Here is a 20218-nt window from a genome sequence, read left to right on the forward strand (position 1 = left end):
GAATCAAATGATGGTAAATATAGTTAATAAAAATCAAATGATGGTAAATATAGTTAATAAAAATCAAATGAAGGTAAATATAATTAATAAAATCAAATGATGGTAAATATAGGTAATAAAAATCAAATGATGGTAAATATAGCTAATAAAAATCAAATGATGGTAAATATAGTTAATAAAAATCAAATGATGGTAAATACAGTTAATAAAATCAAATGATGGTAAATATAATTAATAAAAATCAAATGATGGTAAATATAGCTAATAAAAATCAAATGAAGGTAAATATAGTTAATAAAAATCAAATGATGGTAAATACAGTTAATAAAATCAAATGATGGTAAATATAATTAATAAAAATCAAATGATGGTAAATATAGTTAATAAAAATCAAATGATGGTAAATATAGTTAATAAGAATCAAATGATGGTAAATATAGTTAATAAAAATCAAATGATGGTAAATATAGTTAATAAAAATCAAATGAAGGTAAATATAATTAATAAAATCAAATGATGGTAAATATAGGTAATAAAAATCAAATGATGGTAAATATAGCTAATAAAAATCAAATGATGGTAAATATAGTTAATAAAAATGAAATGATGGTAAATATAGTTAATAAAAATGGAATGAAGGTAAATACAGTTAATAAAATCAAATGATGGTAAATATAATTAATAAAAATGAAATGATAGTAAATATAGTTAATAAAATCAAATGATGGTAAATATATAAAAAATAAAAATCAAATAACGGTAAATATAGTTAATAAAAGTCAAATGATGGTAAATATAGCTAAAAAAAGTCAGATGATGGTAAATATAGCCAATAAAAATCAAATGATGGTAAATATAATTCATAAAAATGAAATGAGAGTAATTATAGTTAATAAAATCAAATGATGGTAAATATAATTAATAAAAATGAAATGATGGTAAATATAGCTAATAAAAATCAAATGATGGTAAATATAATTAATAAAAATGAAATGATGGTAAATATAATTAATAAAAATGAAATGATGGTAAATATAGCCAATAAAAATCAAATGATGGTAAATATAAATAATAAAAATCAAATGATGGTAAATATAATTAAGAAAAATCATATGATGGTAAATATAGTTAATAAAAGTCAAATGATGGTAAATATAGCTAAAAAAAAAGTCAGATGATGGTAAATATAGCCAATAAAAATCAAATGATGGTAAATATAATTCATAAAAATGAAATGAGAGTAAATATAGTTAATGAAATCAAATGATGGTAAATATAGTTAATAAAATCAAATGATGGTAAATATAGTTAATAAAAATCAAATGATTGTAAATATAGCTAATAAAAATCAAATGATGGCAAATATAATAAATAAAAATCAAATGATGGTAAATATTGTTAATAAAAATCAAATGATGGTAAATATAGTGAATAAAAATCAAATGATGGTCAATATAGTTAATAACAATCAAAGGATGGCAAATCTAGTTAATAAAAATCAAATGATTGTAAATAGAGCCAATAAAAATCAAATGATGGTAAATATATCTAATAAAAATCAAATGATGGTAAATATAGTTAATAAAAATCAAATGATGGTAAATATAGTTAATAAAAATCAAATGATGGTAAATATAGTTAATAAAAATCAAATGAAGGTAAATACAGTTAATAAAATCAAATGATGGTAAATATAATTAATAAAAATGAAATGAGAGTAAATATAGTTAATGAAATCAAATGATGGTAAATATAGTTAATAAAATCAAATGATGGTAAATATAGTTAATAAAAATCAAATGATTGTAAATATAGCTAATAAAAATCAAATGATGGCAAATATAATAAATAAAAATCAAATGATGGCATATGTAGTTCATAAACATCAAATGATGGTAAAGAGAGTTAATAGAAATCAAATAATCGTAAATATAGTTAATAACAATCAAAGGATGGCAAATCTAGTTAATAAAAATCAAATGATTGTAAATAGAGCCAATAAAAATCAAATGATGGTAAATATATCTAATAAAAATCAAATGATGGTAAATATAGTTCATAAAAATCAAATGATGGTAAATATAGTTAATAAAAATCAAATGATGGTAAATATAGTGAATAAAAATCAAGTGATGGTAAATATAGTTAATAAAAATCAAATGATGGTAATTATAGTTAATAAAATCAAATGATGATAATTATAGTTAATAAAATCAAATGATGATAAATACAGTTAATAAAATCAAATGATGGTAAATATAGTTAATAAAAATCAAATGATGGTAAATATAGTCAATAAAAATCAAATGATGGTAAATAGAGCTAATAAAAATCAAATGATGGTAATTATAGTTAATAAAATCAAATGATGATAAATACAGTTAATAAAATCAAATGATGGTAAATATAGTTAATAAAAATCAAATCATGGTAAATATAGTCAATAAAAATCAAATGATGGTAAATAGAGCTAATAAAAATCAAATAATGGTAAATATAGTTAATAAAAATGAAATGATGGGAAATATAGTTAATAAAATGAAATAATGGTAAATATAGTTAATAAAAACCAAATAATGGTAAATATAGTTAATAAAAATCAAATGATTGTAAATATAGTTAATAAAAATCAAATGATGGTAAATATAGTTAATAAAAATCAAATCATAGTAAATAATCATAGTAATAAAAATCAAATGATGGTAAATATAATTAATAAAATCAAATGATGGTAAATATAATTAATAAAAATCAAATGATGGTAAATACAGTTAATTAAAATCAAATGATGGTAAATATAATTAAGAAAAATCATATGATGGTAAATATAGTTAATACAATCAAATAATGGTAAATATAGAAAAAATTCAAATCAAATAACGGTAAATATAGTTAATAAAAGTCAAATGATGGTAAATATAGCCAATTAAAAATCAAATGATGGTAAATATAATTAATAAAAATGAAATGATGGTAAATATAGCCAATAAAAATCAAATGATGGTAAATATAATGAGTAAAAATCAAATGATGGTAAATATAATTAAGAAAAATCATATGATGGTAAATATAGTTAATACAATCAAATAATGGTAAATATAGAAAAAAATAAAAATTAAATAACGGTAAATATAGTTAATAAAAGTCAAATGACTGACTGACCTCCTCTGACCTTCTGACTGACCTCCTCTCCAGACACACTCCCACCCGCAACCTCCGCTCTGCTGGTACCAACTTCCTGACCCCCCCCCCCCCACCCCCCCCCCCCCCCCCCCATGCAGACCAAATTCAGATCCTGGGGGGACAGGGCCTTCTCCATCGCTGCTCCCACCCTCTGGAACTCACTACCTCACACCATCAGAGACTCCTCCTCACTCACCACATTCAAAACATCACTGAAGACCCTACCTGTTCAACACTGCATTCAACATTTAACCCACAGCATTTAACCCCTGACTATCTCTTCTCCTTCTCCTTCCTTTGATTATTTACCTATTGATTTTTGTCTTTTTGCACTTGTTTTTTTGTACTCTGTCAAAGCACCTTTGGGCTTCTTGAAAAGCGCTATATAAAATAAATGTATTATTATTATTATTATTAAATGATGGTAAATATAGTTAATAAAAGTCAGATGATGGTAAATATAGCCAATAAAAATCAAATGATGGTAAATATAATTAATAAAAATGAAATGATAGTAAATATAGTTAATAAAATCAAATGATGGTAAATATAATTAATAAAAATGAAATTAGAGTCAATATAGTTAATAAAATCAAATGATGGTAAATACAGTTAATAAAATCAAATAATGGTAAATAAAGTTAATAAAAATCAAATGATGGTAAATATAGTTAATCCAAATCAAATGATGGTCAATATAGTTAATAAAAATCATACGATGGTAAATATAGTTTTAAAAAAACCAAACGATGGTAAATATAATTAATAAAAATCAAATGATGGTAAATATAGTTAATAAAAATCAGATGATGGTAAATATAGCTAATAAAAATCAAATAATGGTAAATATAGTTAAAAGAAATCAAATGATGGTAAATATAGTTAATAAAAATCAAATGATGGTAAATATAGTTAATAAAAATCAAATGATAGTAAATATAGTTAATAAAAATCAAATGATGGTAAATATAGTCAATAAAAATCAATGATGGTAAATATAATTAATAAAAATCAAATGATGGTAAATATAATTAATAAAAATCAAATGATGGTAAATATAATTAGGAAAAATCATATGATGGTAAATATTGTTAATACAATCAAATAATGGTAAATATAGAAAAAATAAAAATAAAATAACGGTAAATATAGTTAATAAAAGTCAAATGATGGTAAATATAGCTAATAAAAGTCAGATGAAAGTAAATATAGCCAATAAAAATCAAATGATGGTAAATATAATTAATAAAAATGAAATGATGGTCAATATAGTTAATAAAATCAAATGATGGTAAATATAATTAATAAAAATGAAATTAGTGTAAATATAGTTAATAAAATCAAATGATGGTAAATATAGTTAATAAAATCAAACAATGGTAAATACAGTTAATAAAAATCAAATGATGGTAAATATAGTTAATCAAAATCAAATGATGGTCAATATAGTTAATAAAAATCATACGATGGTAAATATAGTTTAAAAAAAACACGATGGTAAATATAATTAATAAAAATCAAATGATGGTAAATAGAGCTAATAAAAATCAAATAATAGTAAATATAGTTAATAAAAATCAAATGATGGCAAATATAATTAATAAAAATCAAATGATGGTAAATATACCTAATAAAAATCAAATGATGGCAAATATAATTAATAAAAATCAAATGATGGTAAATATAATTAGGAAAAATCATATGATGGTAAATATTGTTAATACAATCAAATAATGGTAAATATAGAAAAAATAAAAATAAAATAACGGTAAATATAGTTAATAAAAGTCAAATGATAGTAAATATAGCCAATAAAAATCAAATGATGGTAAATATACCTAATAAAAATCAAATGATGGTAAATATACCTAATAAAAATCAAATGATGGTAAATATAATTAATAAAAATCAAATGATGGTAAATATAATTAGGAAAAATCATATGATGGTAAATATTGTTAATACAATCAAATAATGGTAAATATAGAAAAAATAAAAATAAAATAACGGTAAATATAGCTAATAAAAATCAAATGATGGTAAATATACCTAATAAAAATCAAATGATGGTAAATATACCTAATAAAAATCAAATGATGGTAAATATACCTAATAAAAATCAAATGATGGTAAATATAATTAATAAAAATCAAATGATGGTATATATAATTAGGAAAAATCATATGATGGTAAATATTGTTAATACAATAAAATAATGGTAAATATAGAAAAAATAAAAATAAAATAACGGTAAATATAGTTAATAAAAGTCAAATGATGGTAAATATAGCTAATAAAAGTCAGATGATAGTAAATATAGCCAATAAAAATCAAATGATGGTAAATATAATTAATAAAAATGAAATGAGAGTAAATATAGTTAATAAAATCAAATGATGGTAAATATAATTAATAAAAATGAAATTAGTGTAAATATAGTTAATAAAATCAAATGATGGTAAAGATAGTTAATAAAATCAAACAATGGTAAATACAGTTAATAAAAATCAAATGATGGTAAATATAGTTAATCAAAATCAAATGATGGTCAATATAGTTAATAAAAATCATACGATGGTAAATATAGTTTTAAAAAAACACGATGGTAAATATAATTAATAAAAATCAAATGATGGTAAATAGAGCTAATAAAAATCAAATAAAAGTTAATATAGTTAATAAAAATCAAATGATGGCAAATATAATTAATAAAAATCAAATGATGGTAAATATACCTAATAAAAATCAAATGATGGCAAATATAATTAATAAAAATCAAATGATGGTAAATATAGCCAATAAAAATCAATAATGGTAAATATTGTTAATAAAATTCAAACGATGGTAAATAGAGCTAATAAAAATCAAATGATGGTAAATAGAGTTAAGAAAAAATCAAATGACGGTCAATATAGTTAATAGAAATCATACGATGGTAAATATAATTATTAAAAATCAAACGATGGTAAATATAGTTAATAAAAATCAAACGAAGGTAAATATAGTTAATAAAAATAAAATAGTGGCAGGTGGTACCAACACGGACAGTTGACAGGTTTAAACTGGATTTGGATAAGTTCTTAGAAGTAATGAGCAGAGGGTGACATGGATATTGGTGGTAATGATACGTAACTCGACATTAGGCAGGTGGAATGGAGTTGCAATATCTGTAGGTTGGAGTTTGCTGAATGTTTTTCATGTTTTTTTGTTGTTGTTGTTGTTGTTAATACAAAGATGGATCCAGGTATACTGCTGTGTCCCTGGATTTTCGTGAATGTGGAAATTAAAGCAGCTTGATGAGCCAAGTGTCCGCTTCTTTTGTCTGCATTTCCTTGCTTGAAGTGAAAAACAACAATCATAAATAATGATTCAGCTTATTTTGGTGAATAGCTGTATACCTGGAACTTCATAATATAAATGATTCATAGTTTGATATGTTGAAAATTTTTAAAAATCAGAAAACGGTTTTCCACAGCATGCACATGAATATGTGAACTATTCCATTTGTTTGAAATTGAAATTCAAACAAATAAAAGTGCCTGAATTATGGGTTGGGTTAAAATTGTCGGAGGACTTACCAATACAGGGAAATGTGTCCTTCGTGGTGTGAAATTGTCCAGAACTCCTGATGTTTGACCGATAACCAGTGAGACAGGAACACGAGAATGAACCTGGGCTGTTGACGCATTGTCCTCCATCAGCACATATTTTCGGATTCTCCTGGCACTCGTCCACATCTAGTCGTAGAATAAGGGAATGAACGACAATGGGTTGCAATGTAAAGTATGAAAATGCCTCTCATGCCTGAAAAAAGATTTTACGGTTCACAGTTGATTAAACGGATGCGATACAGAATGTTAATTTTCACAATGTTGGACCTGAGTGACCAATATAAGGCTTTAAGTAGTTTGTTAAGATTACCACGTCAACATTTCATCAGTTTTTACTTTTGAAGGTTGCATTTGGGTGAACAAACACATATTGTTTTGTTGACGTTCTTCTTCGCAAGTTGGTGGTCGCCGATTTAACCTATGTGATGATTAAATAACTCCTAAACCCTGAAACACCAAACATGGTGGTTTGATACGTGTAGAATGCTCACCCACCAAGGCAGTGGGTCGCATTCAATAAGGGATGAAATGATCCGGATTGACCTGTGGTTGGTCGATATCCATTTTGACAGGTGCAGCTGAAGGAGCCATGGTTATTGGAGCAGTTTCCTCCAGCACCACACACTCCAGGATCCATCAGGCACTCGTCTACATCTGATAGGAAGCGGATACATTGGAAGCGATGTTGAAGTTTGGTGTGCCAGAGCAAGTGTGAGGTAGGAGCATATGTGCCTCCTGTTTATCTTCCTCTGTTCTGGTCAAGTTTTCAATTTCCCAAATGTATGTGGCATGGGATGGTGCAGAAGTATCACCCTCATATTTGATATATTTCATCTCGGTTTGATCCCCACCTCCCTATAAAATGTCAGATTGGTGCTTTTCAGGCATGGCTTTACATCAAAACGTGCAACCTCTGAGTTGAGATTTTAAATATCCGAAGGTGTCTTTCAACATGGGATTTGAAGTTTGCTTTTGCGCTCAAAAAATAGATGTAAATATGCATTCATACTTTTATTGTTATTTCTACTTTTCATCCTCATTCTTCAAGATCTACAAACGTGCAAAACCACTTCCCTCGTCCTCTCGAGAATGCACAGTCGTAGCTGGTAGGTCCAGAGATACTGTTGGCAGGGGAATCCTCCTTCTGATTCCCCATTTCTTTACCTCTCTTTCCCTCTTCCTCGTACTCTATAGCCGCTACTAACACAAAACATTCGTTTGGGGAAGTTGTCACAAGTGGATCGAATAAAACTGAAAACGACCTCGTTCGAGTACCACGGCAACATTATTTACATGGAGACGCCATGTTGTTAAGCGTTGCCGGGCACTTCGTTCGTTGTCGTGCTTGTTTGAGCACTTTGAATCAAGGGGGAGGATGAGGATTAGCTCTCAGTCCGGACTAATCATATCTGTGGTCAGAATGTGGACCGCGATCCACTTTTTGAGTACCTTTACCACTCTAATCACACATTAATCTCCAATGCAACAATGACTAAATAAACTTTTCTTCCCTAAAAATCACGCTATGGGCGAGCAAAGAGGCTCCTTTGGAAGATAACTTGAAGCAGCACAGCACTGCAGTATAAATCTTTATCCGTATCAGTACTCATGCACAAGTGATACATTTTCAGCGCATGTGCACCACACATTACGTGCTTACTCCAACGAATAAAATCCAGCAGGTGCACTAGCTGATTCCGGTCTCCTTTATCAAATACTGCCCACCAGTGCAGTCTGCATTTGAGAGAAAACAACTTATTTGGGGAAAGTTGACATTGCTTCATCCCTAATAAATTTGTTGATGCATTTGAGGAACATCCCGCATCCGTGCCTGTGTGGATTGAACAGAACAACACATATTATGTTGTATTTAAGCAAAAAAGTGTGTGTATGTGTGGGGTGGTGGTGGTAAATTATCGCAAGGACATGCGTAACCTCCGCAGTAACAGCGCTGCTTGAGAGAATGCCATGTCATTATTTGAGCGGTGTATAGACAACAGACCGCTGTCTCGATCCATGAGGTTTATCTTCAAAAGACTCATAATGCCGATCAGCTCAAAATCCTTTTAAATGTCACTTTGTTCATTTCACACTGAAGGGAAAATTTATGGGGAGGGCATGTCGATTGTGAATATGACAACTCCAAATACGTCTTTGTTTTTGACTTTGCAGAGCAGTGCAAGCACCAACAAGTTGGCCATGGTATATAAATTTTGGGTGGAGTCAAGCGAACAGTCAAACCAATAAGTGGAACTTGGATGCACGCACGGCTCATTTTGGTAGAGATGATAAGCTGGCAGTCAATTCTGCTATCAGTTAATTGCAGAAAAAATAATTGCCTTATGCCAAAGTATGCCGAAGAGAGCTCACCACCTGCAGCATGTATGTGAATGAGATCAATGAGGATGCAATTGAGAATTTATATCCTGGGAAGGTTCCTTCTTGAACAAGGTGATTGTTTTCCATATTTCAGGAAGATATATTGCTCTGTGATTCGATTTCATTGACAAAATCAAATTAATTTAATCACACAGCTACAGATAGTTCACAAGTTAAGTGTTCTGCTTGATAGAACATGACAATATAACAATTGCAAACATATGATCAAACAAAGGTGATGGACTCTTGTCGCTTGCTCACCAATGCAGATGGACCCATTCAATAAGGGGTTAAATGATTCAGAAAGACCAGTGGGGAATCGATATCCAGTTTGACAGGTGCAGCTGAAGGATCCGGGGTTGTTTAAGCAGTTTCCTCCGACACCGCACATTCTTGGATCCTCCCGGCACTCATCAATATCTGTTCATAAAAAATAGTGCATAAACATCAAATGATGGTAAATATAGTTAATAAAATCAAATGATGGTAAATATAGTGAATAAAAATCAAATGATGGTAAATAGAGATAATAAAAATCAAATAATGGTAAATAGAGTTAATAAAAATCAAATGATGTTAAATATAATTAAGAAAAATCAAATGATGGTAAATATAATTCATAAAAATCAAATGATGGTAAATATAATTAATAAAAATCAAATGATGGTAAATATAGCTAATAAAAATCAAATTATGGTTAATATAGTTAATAAGAATCAAATTATGGGAAATATTGTTCATGAAAATCAAATTATATAAAATATAGTTAATAAAATCAAAAAATGGTAAAATATATATATAGTTAATAAAAATCAAATGATGGTAAATATAGTTAATAAAAATCAAATGATGGTAAATATCGTTAATAAAAATCAAACGATGGAAAATATAGTTAATAAATATCAAACGATGGTAAATATAGTTAATTAAAAGCAATCGATGGTAAATATAGTTAATAAAAATCAAACGATGGTAAATATAGTTAATAAGAATAAAATAGTTTCAGGTGGTACCAACATGGACAGTCGATAGTGTTACGGATCTCGGAGTACGGCACTCCCATTAGCAAGGGGGGGTTAATCCCATTGTCTTGTTAAGCTGGCCGTCTCCAGTCCTGGAACTATCCCGCTCATTTGCGGGGTGAGATTGGCCATGGTGATTGGTCAACGGGTTCCCAAGTACCTTCACCAATCTCTCCGCAAAGCAGGGAGATGAGTCGCTGCTCGAACCGCGGATGTGATGGTAATTGCCGAGCGGTTTAGCAATCCGCGATCCGAGCCGTTAACAAAAGGACTAAACCCGATTAAAAGCCGTTGGCCAAATCGTGCCACAGGTATTCAATAATTGGAGACAGGACAAAAGCGATCGGGTGAGAATGAATCAAAAAGAGTAAAGGAAGAACACAGGTTTATTAATTATGTACACTAAATGAAGAGGAAACGAAAGGCAAAGAATATACAGAAGAAGAAGAAGAAGCAGGACACAGGGCAGCCTTATACAGTCTTACTTAGCAAACGCCCCAGACAGAACGAACACACTTACACTCAAAGGGATGGAATGGCAGGAAAGGCAGGCATGGCAGGAATGGCAGGAATGGCAGGAAAGGAGGAGAAGGTCCAAGCAGATGGCACAGGCGTCGAGGTCCGCTCCAGGTCGCACTCCGGTCCACGCTCCGGGCTTGAGCAAAAACCCGGCAGCGGGTGCGCATATGGTTTGCACGCTGTCGGACAATGCCAATATATTTCTCTGGGAAACTGGCCCCCTGCTTATGTAATAGGTCAAAACCCCGCTTCTCTCCTCTTGCTCGAACCTCTGGTGTCGCCGTCATGCTCATCTCGTGAAGCAGTCCCTCTCGGCCGCTTTTATTGGGCATTGTTAGATCAAGCCACCGGCTCCAAGGACACGCCCAATGGTGAGCTTGCCTCGGCCCTGGTTGGCTCCAAGAGCTTACCGGTCCCGCCCCTCGACGAGACGTTGACAGGGCCACGCCTTGTTCTTGGCACCCAACTTACTCCTCCCCCTTTTTCCTCCAGAGGACCGAGTGCGTGATGGCGTTTGCACGGGTCGTAGAAAAGCACTCTTACTACCATTGAAGAGATTGGGGCCTATTCTTATTTGATTGATGCAACGTAGATTCAAACTATTGGGAACAGAGCCTTAATTACACACATACTAATGAGATATCTATAGAGATCCTAAGGTGTGCTACGTGTTGCTCGTGGACTAGCTATGGGTGCGATCTTTAACTTAGACAAATGGGGGTATTTACAGGGGATTATTGAAAAGGGAACATTTACAAAAATTTACCAAGTGGAGGGTTCTAAAAACCGCAACAATAGGTTTAAACTGGATTTGGATAAGTTCTTAGAAGCAATGAGCAGAGAGGGTGACATGAATATTGGTGGTAATGATAAGTAACTCGACATTGGGCAGGTGGAATGGAGTTGTGATATCTGTAGGTTGGAGTTTGCTGAATGTTTTTCATGTTTATTTATAATTCTTTTTTGTTGTTAATGCAAAGATGGATCCAGGTATACTGCTGTGTCCCTGGATTTTCGTGAATGTGGAAATTAAAGCAGCTTGATGACACAAGTGTCCTCTTCTTTTGTCTGCATTTCCTTGCTTGAAGTGAAAAACAACAATCATAAATAAAGATTCAGCTTATTTTGTTGAATAGCTGTATACCTGGAACTTCATAAAATAAATGATTCATAGTTTGATATGTTGAAAATTATTTTAAAAAAATAGAAAAGGGTTTTCCACAGCATGTACATGAATATGTGAACTATTCCATTTGTTGGAAATTGAAATTCAAACATTTAAAAGTGCCTGAATTATGGGTTGGGTTGAAATTGTCGGAGGACTTACCAATACAGGGAAATGTGTCCTTCGTGGTATGAAATTGTCCAGAACTCCTGATGTTTGACCGATAACCAGTGAGGCAGGAACAAGAGAATGAACCTGCGCTGTTGACGCATTGTCCTCCATCAGCACATATTTTCGGATTCTCCTGGCACTCGTCCACCTCTAGTCGTAGAATAAGGGAATGAACGACAATGGGATGCAATGTAAAGTATGAAAATCACTCTCATGCCTGAAGAAAGATTTTACGGTTCATAGTTGATTCAACTGATGCGATACAGAATGTTAGTTTTCACAATGTTTGACCTGAGTGACCAATATTAGGCTTCAAGTAGTTTGATAAGATTACCACGTCATACTTTCATCAGTTTTTACTTTTGAAGGTTGCATTTAGGTTAACAAACACATATTGTTTTGTTGGACCTCAGTGACCAACATTAGGCTTCAAGTCGTTTGTTGAGGCTACCACATTATCATTTCATCAGTTTTTACTTTTGTAGGATGCATTTGGGTGAACAAACACATATTGTTTTGTTGACGTTCTTCTTAGCAAGTTGGTGGTAGCCTATGTAACCTATGTGATGATTAAATAACTCCAACACCCTGAAACACAAAACATTGTGGGTTGATTAGTGCAGCATGCTCACTCACCAACGCACTGGGTCACATTCAATAAAGGATTAAATGACTCAGGTCGACCAGTGGTTGGCCGATATCCATGTTGACAGGTGCAGCTGAAGGAGCCAGGGTTATTTGAGCAGTTTCCTCCAACGCCGCACACTCCTGGATCCACCAGGCACTCATCTACATCTGATCGGAAGCAGATGCATGAGAAACAAGAAAAAGAGTAAACAGAGATTTCAAACCCTCGCCAGGATGTATTTTCAGTGGTTTTTAAGGCTTTTGTGTTAAAAGAAATATGGCGGCCGAACCACGTGACCAATGACGTCATCATTATTTTTTTCTAAACTAATTTATTCCTAGATTATGCTCAAGAAATTTCATCTTGATCGGATGAAGTTTTGTTCTTGTCGAATTATGAAGTCATAATGGAGGCACCTATGACATCATCATTAATATATTTTATTCCCCATGGAGAGTTCTTTACAATGAGCCATGTCTCCCTTTTTTCTATTCAGCGCTTTCGGAGATATAGAGGTGCAAATTTTTCGGGTTTTCCAAGAGGGCGGCCGAACCATGTGACCGATGACGTCATCATTAATTTTTTTTCTCCACCACTTTATGCCGTCATGGCATTCAATAAATTTCATCTTGATAGGATGAAGTTTTGTACTTGTCGAATTATGACATCATAATGGAGGCACCTATGACATCATCATTAACATATTTTATTCCCCATGGAGAGTTCTTTACAATGAGCCATGTCTCCATTTTTTCTATTCAGCACTTTCGGAGATAGAGTTGCATAGTTTTTCGGTTTTTCCAAGAAGGCGGCCGAACCACGTCACCGATGACGTCACATTATTTTTTTTCTTCACCAGTTTATGCCGACATGGTGCTCAAGAAATTGCATCTTGTTTGGATGAAGTTTTGTACTTGTCGAATTATGGAATTATGACGTCATAATGGAGGCCTTGGGCCGAGAGAGGTCAAATTTGGGCACAGTCTATTCCAGGGCAACACAAATATGTGTGTAAAGTATGGCGATTATTTGTGCAATGATGTAGACGTAGTACTGTGCACAAACAGACAGACAGAGAAACAGACAAACAGACAGACAAACCAACCAACCAACCAACCAATATACTTGCCGGAATCTTTCCCGGCAAGTAACAAACAGACAAACAGACAAACAGACAGACAAACCAACCAACCAACATACTTGCCAGAATCTTTTCCGGGGAGACTCTAGCCCCACGGAGCTCGAATCTTTTCCGGCAAGTGACAAACAGGCAGGGGTGAAAACATAACCTCCATCCACCTTCAGTGGCGGAGGTAAAAAAGAATGTCTGTGTTCTCGGGATTTTGCTGTTGGCTACGGGCCAAATGCACTTGCACATTTGATGGTTACCAGAATGTTCTTAGGGTTCTTAGTTCTTAGGCATGTGACGGTTACCATTACGATGGGTTTGTTCTAACCCACGCACACGGGCGTTTGGTTGTGTCGTCGTGACGCACGCGCGGCTGTTGGAGCCACGCCCTCCGAAGAGGGTGCTTGTTTTATATAAGCCGTTACGACTTCCGTTCGTTAGCAGTTGCTGGAGATTTTTGTACAATAAACTACCTTTTGTACCCAACGAAATGGCCTCTTCTTATCGTCTTCGGCAACCGCTAAACTGGTGACCCCGTTGCCCCCGAACGTATTCGGGGGCCGAATGAACACGGCAGGATTGCGACCGCAATTTCTTCCACACTGGAGGGGCGAACCAGCTCCGGGACCCTCCGAAGGACGCCGTTACGGGGCGTTGGCGGCATGGCTACTTCGTCGCCTCCACGCTCACAGGCCGGGCATGGCTACTTCGTCGCCTTCGCGCACACAGGCCGAGCACCGCTGCTCGTCGCCTCCGCGCACCCAGGCCGAGTACTGCTGCCCGTCGCCTTCGCGCACACAGGCTGAGTACTGCTACTTCGTCGCCTCCGTGCACACAGGCCGAGTACTGCTGCTCACCACTCCTACTACTGCTCCTACGGCGGATCCCGAGGCTGATGCTGCTGCACACCTCGTGGGCGCCGCCATGCCCCGCCCACCACTCCCACAACTCCTACTACTGCTCCTACGACGGATCCCGAGGCTGATGCTGCTGCTCGCCCCTCCCGCAATTCCTACTACTGCACCTACAACTGCTACCGCTGCTCAGCACACGTGGCCCGGCTCTGTTCCACCCGCGGCCTGGCTCTGTTCCACCCGCGACCCGGCTCTGTTCCACCCGCGGCCCGGCTCGGTTCCGCCCGCGGCCCGGCTCTGTTCCACCCGCGAACTACGTACACGCCCGTGGCGTGCCTTCTGGGGGGGCGCATGTAGTGGTTACCTTATGCACATGTCGCGGTTACCTTATTCACTTATCTGCATGTGACGGTTACCATTACGATGGGTTTGTTCTAACACACGCACACGGGCGTTTGGTTGTGTCGTCGTGACGCACGCGTGGCTGTTGGAGCCACGCCCTCCGAAGAGGGTGCTTGTTTTATATAAGCCGTTACGACTTCCGTTCGTTAGCAGTTGCTGGAGATTTCTGTGCAATAAACTACCTTTTGTACCCAACGAAATGGCCTCTTCTTATCGTCTTCGGCAACCGCTAAATTGTCACTGATTTAAGTCTGTATGATGGTCTACTTCCGGTCCCTCGAGCGACGAGGCTTGCTTCGATCTCTCCACGGCATCAAAGTTTGAGTGTTTTCCCATTCGTTTCTTTGTCAAATTTCCGCTGGGTATTTTGTTGTGTTTGTGTTATTGTGTGTTTCTATTTGGTTTTGGTTTTGTAGTTGTTGGAAATTTGTGTGTAATTAGTCGTTTTTCTGTTCACGCCTCGTGCGCGGCCTGGTCTCTCCGGGCTCCCTCCCCCCCCTTCAGTGTTTTGTGAATATGGGTTCTTTCCCTCATAGTATTTGCTTGTTTCTTTGATTTTGTTTTCTCCCCCCTACCTCTCACGAACATCTTACCCTTTGTCCAGCGTTTTGAAAACAGAACAAACAAATAAACAACAACAACAAAAAAATTCTATATTAATTCTTTCTCTCCTCCCGGACACGTGCTTGTTCGCTCTCCTCCTCGTCTCGACTTGTGCCCCGCCCCCTATATCTCGTTTTTCTTCCACCTCTGCTCCTGCTTTCTCAAATCCACGTTGTCACTCAGAGACTTTTCCCAGATTGTTTTTCATGGTTTTGTTTAAATATTATTTAAATATGTTTAAACCGCAGCCGTGATGCTGACGCCGCCCTCCCCCCACCACCCCTCCCCTCCCCCCCAGAATTTCCATGTATTAAACGTTTCCCAGTATGTACCCTGGATTAGAATAGGTACACCGTATCCCTGTGTGTCGTAGGAGACGACTAAGAGGGTTGGCATCAGGAAGGGCATCCGGCCATAAAAACATTGCCTCAAAAAGAGAACCATGACAATTACAACTACATATAGGCAGGGTACAGCCCGAAGTGGAGATCGGTTTCTGAGGTTTGGGACATGGATTGTAGCGGCAATGACAGGGAGATCAGGAGAAGTGGTGGAAGTATTGGTCAGAAGAAGAGTGGACATATGTTGTGTGCAAGAGACGAGATGAAAGGGAAGTGGTGTGAGAATGGTGAAGGGTAGGCAGGGACAGAAATACAAGTTTGTGTGGCAAGGGTGCCTGGAGGGCGTGAATGGTGTTGGTGTCCTGTTTTCTGAGGAGTTTGTAGACAGTGTGGTGAGTGTGACTAGAGTGAGTGATAGGTTGATGATGGTGAAAATGATGATTGGAAAGCTCTTGGTGAACGTCATCTCGGGATATGCTCCGCAGGTTGGTCGAAGCGATGAAGAGAAGGACATGTTCTGGTGTGTGATAGAGAAGCTGATGGAAAACGTGAAAGATGAGGAAGTTGTTGTGGTAGGAGGAGACCTAAATGGACATGTGGGAAGGAGTATGGATGGTTTTGAGGGAGTTCATGGGGGTTACGGATATGGTGTGAGAAATGAAGAAGGTGAAAGGATTTTGGAGTTTGCTGATGGAGCTAATTTGTTGATTTGTAATGCTCAGTTCCAGAAAGAGGATAATAAGCTTGTTACATACACGTCAGGTGGGTCGACGACAACCGTTGACTACCTGATGGTGCGTAGGGGAGATAGGGGGCACCTCCGGGACACAAAGGTGATCCTGGGGGAGGAGGCTGTTTCACAGCACCACTTGGGTGTCTGCGACATAAGGGTGGAAGGTGCGAGGAGAGCTCGGCGGGTGAAGTACCAACCGAGAATGAAGGTGTGGAGGTTGAAAGAGGTGACAGTAAGGGAGGCATTAAAAGAGAGGCTGAGTAGGGTCGAGGATGATGTGGTTGAGCTTGAAAGTGGTTGGATGTCAATGAAAGCTAGTCTGTTGGGAGCCGTTGGTGAGGTATGTGGATGGACAAAAGGACCACCGAGGCACTCGGAAACATGGTGGTGTGATGATGAAGTTGGAAAGAGGATTGACGAGAAGAGGAAGAAGTTCAAGTAGTGGCAGAAGGCGAAGGGTACGGGAGCAGAAACAGCAGAGCATGAAAGTTATAAGGCAGCCAGGAAGGCTGCAAAGAAAGAGGAAGCAATGGCGCAGGAGGCATGTAGGAAAATGTTCGGAGAACGCTTGGATTCGGAAGAGGGTCAGAAAGCAGTATTCAGGATTGCAAAGCAGATAGCCAAAGAGAGGTGTGATGTGATGGGGGTGAGTTGCTTGAAGGATGAAATGGGACAAATCGTTGTCGACCCAGATGGAATTAAAGGAAGATGGAAAAGATATATGGAAATGCTGTTGAATACAGAGAATGAATGGGATGGAAACATAGAGAGTAACCCAGTTTTAGGACCTGCAGAGAAGTTAACGGAGAAGGAAGTTGAGGAAGCGATAAAAGCAATGAAGGGTAGAAAAGCGGGAGGGCCGACGGGAGTTGTGGGAGATATGTTGAAGGCAGCAGCAAGTTGGGGTGTGAAGAGAATGACAGAGATCTGTAATCTGGTGGTGAAAGAAGGCCGCATTCCAGTGGATTGGGAACTGAGCACCCTCGTCCCTCTATACAAGGGGAAAGGTGACCCTCTGGAGTGTGGCTCGTACCGAGCGATAAAGTTATTGGAGCATGGAATGAAGGTATTGGAAAGGGTGTTGGAGAGGAGGATAAGGAAGAAAGTGAAGATCGACGAAATGCAGTTTGGATTTATGCCAGGAAGAGGAACGACAGACGTGCTTTTCATTGTGAGGCAGTTGCAGGAGAAGTACATGGAGAAGAGGAAGAAGTTGTTTCTTGGGTTTGTTGATCTGGAGAAAGCATTCGATAGGGTTCCATGCAAACTATTGACATAGGCATTGAGGAAGTTAGGAGTGGAGGAATGGTTGATCAGAGTAGTGATTGCAATGTACAAAAGAACGCGCACAGCTGTAAGGACGAAGGACGGGAACAGTGCTAAGTTTGAGGTGAAGGTGGGAGTGCATCAGGGGTCGGTACTAAGGCCACTACTATTTGTAGCTGTGATGGAAGTGCTGGCTCAGAACTTAAGGAAGGTTTACCGTGGGAGTTGTTGTATGCAGATGATCTGGTGTTGATTGCGGAAAGTATGGATGGACTGAAGGAAAAGATGAACAAGTGGAAGGAATGTATGGAGACAAAAGGTCTGAAGGTGAATATCGGAAAGACGAAGGTGATGGCAAGTGGTAAAGCATGTGGTGAGGTGGAAAGAACTGGGGAGTGGCCCTGTGCTGTGTGTAGGAAGGGTGTCAGAGTGAACTCCATTCAATGTACAATGTGCGCTGAGTGGGTTCATCAAAAATGTAGTGGTTTGAGAGGGTCATTAACCAGTGTGGCAGCTACATTCAAATGTAAGGTGTGCACAGTGGGAGCTGCAGATGGAGGAAATGTTGAGTTGGATCTTGGGGACGGCATGAAGCTGGAAGGTGTGAAAACATTTTGCTACCTCGGAGACATGCTAAATGGAGAAGGTGGATCAGACTCGGCAATGGTTGCTCGAGTGAGATGTGCATGGAAGAAGTTTCGGGAATTGAGTGGCGTGCTGATGATGAGGGGAGTGTCGTTGAAGCTGAAGGGAAAGGTGTATGCTACATGTGTGAGAAGTGTTATGATTTATGGGAGCGAGACATGGGTAATGAACGTAGAGCAGCAACGAAGGTTGGAAAGGGTGGAAATGCGAATGGTTCGACGGATGTGCGGAGTATCGTTGAGAGAGAGGAAGACAAATGATGAATTGCGAAAGATGATGGGAATAGAGCCTGTGATTGATGCTGTGAAGAGGAACAGGTTGAGATGGGTTGGTCATGTGTTGAGGAAGGATGAAATTGACTGGTTGAGAAGAGTGATGGAAATGAATGTAGAAGGAAGTAGAGGACGGGGAAGACCGAGAAAGACTTGGCTAAAGATGGTGGAAGAATAAATGCGGGCAAGGGGGTTAACAAGGAGAGATGCAGAAAATAGGGCAAAGTGGAGAAGATTGTCATGGGGACCGCAAGGCTAACCCCCGATCTAGTCGGGAAAATGGCCTTTAAAATGCATGTTGTTGTTGTTGTTGTTGTTGTTGTTGTCACTGATCTACACTTAATATCTCATCATGACAAAGTGAAAACATGTTTTTGTTTTTGAAATTTTTACAAATTAATTAAAAATTAATAGCTGAAATGCCTTGAGTCAACAAGTGTTCAACTCATTTGCGATGACACCCCAAATTGAGCTCAGGTGCATCCAATTACCTTTGATCGTCCTTGAGAGGTCTCTACAACTTGATTGGAGTCCACATGTGGCCAATTCAATTGAATGGACATGATTTAGAAAGAAACACCTTTCCATATAAGGTACCACAGTTGACACAGTGCATGTCAGAGTAGAAACTCGACCATGAAGTTCAAGGAACTGTCCATAGAACTCCGAGATATAATTGTGAGGCATAGATCTGGGGAAGGGTATTAAACAATTTCTCGAGTATTGAAAGTTCCCAAGAGCACAGTGAGCTCCATCATTAGGAAATGGAAATAATATGGAACTACTCAAGACTCCTCCTCGAGCTGTATGACCAAACTGACCAACCAAGCAAGAAGGACCTTGGTCAGGGAGGTAACAAACAAACCAATGACCACTCTGACAGAACTACAGATTTCCTTGGCTGAGAAGGGAGAACCTGCTGCCAGGACAACATTCTCTGCAGCACTTCACAAATCGAGGCTTTATGGGAGAGTGGTCAAACTCAAGCACTCCTGAGAAAAAGGTACATGGCAGCATGCCTGGAGTTTGCAAAAAGGCAAGCGAAAGACTATGAGAGCATGAGGCAAAATATTCTGTGGTCTGATGAGATGTAAATTGATCTATTTGTAATGACTGCAAAGTGCTACATCCGGCGGAAAGCCAGCACAGCCCATCACCCATCTAACACCATCCCTAGCATGAAGCATGGTGGCAGCATCATGCTATGGGGACGCTTTTCAGCAGCAGGGTCTGAGAGGCTTGTAAGGATAGAGGGAACAATGAAAGGAGCCAAATACAGGCAAATCCTTGAGGAG

The 20218-nt window shown here is 36.8% G+C and overlaps 1 protein-coding gene across 2 annotated transcripts in view; it reads right to left on the bottom strand.

The window, feature by feature from the left end:
- Window positions 1-20218, bottom strand: part of LOC137421911 (transmembrane cell adhesion receptor mua-3) — a 169653-nt gene that overhangs the window by 102483 nt on the left and 46952 nt on the right. For both annotated transcript variants that reach the window (XR_013621806.1, XM_078769869.1), the window contains exons 3-7: window positions 12687-12845; window positions 12042-12200; window positions 9435-9593; window positions 7290-7448; window positions 6762-6920 (exon numbers count right to left, since the gene is read on the bottom strand). Coding sequence is in view for 1 of the 2 variants with exons in the window: in XM_078769869.1 (XP_078625995.1) it covers window positions 6762-6920; window positions 7290-7448; window positions 9435-9593; window positions 12042-12200; window positions 12687-12845 (795 nt within the window). In the remaining variant the exon portion in view is untranslated. The remainder of the gene's footprint in view (window positions 1-6761; window positions 6921-7289; window positions 7449-9434; window positions 9594-12041; window positions 12201-12686; window positions 12846-20218) is intronic.

Source organism: Myxine glutinosa, chromosome 1, assembly GCF_964187855.1.
Source record: "Myxine glutinosa chromosome 1, kmMyxGlut1.1, whole genome shotgun sequence".
Lineage (NCBI taxonomy): Eukaryota > Metazoa > Chordata > Myxini > Myxiniformes > Myxinidae > Myxine > Myxine glutinosa.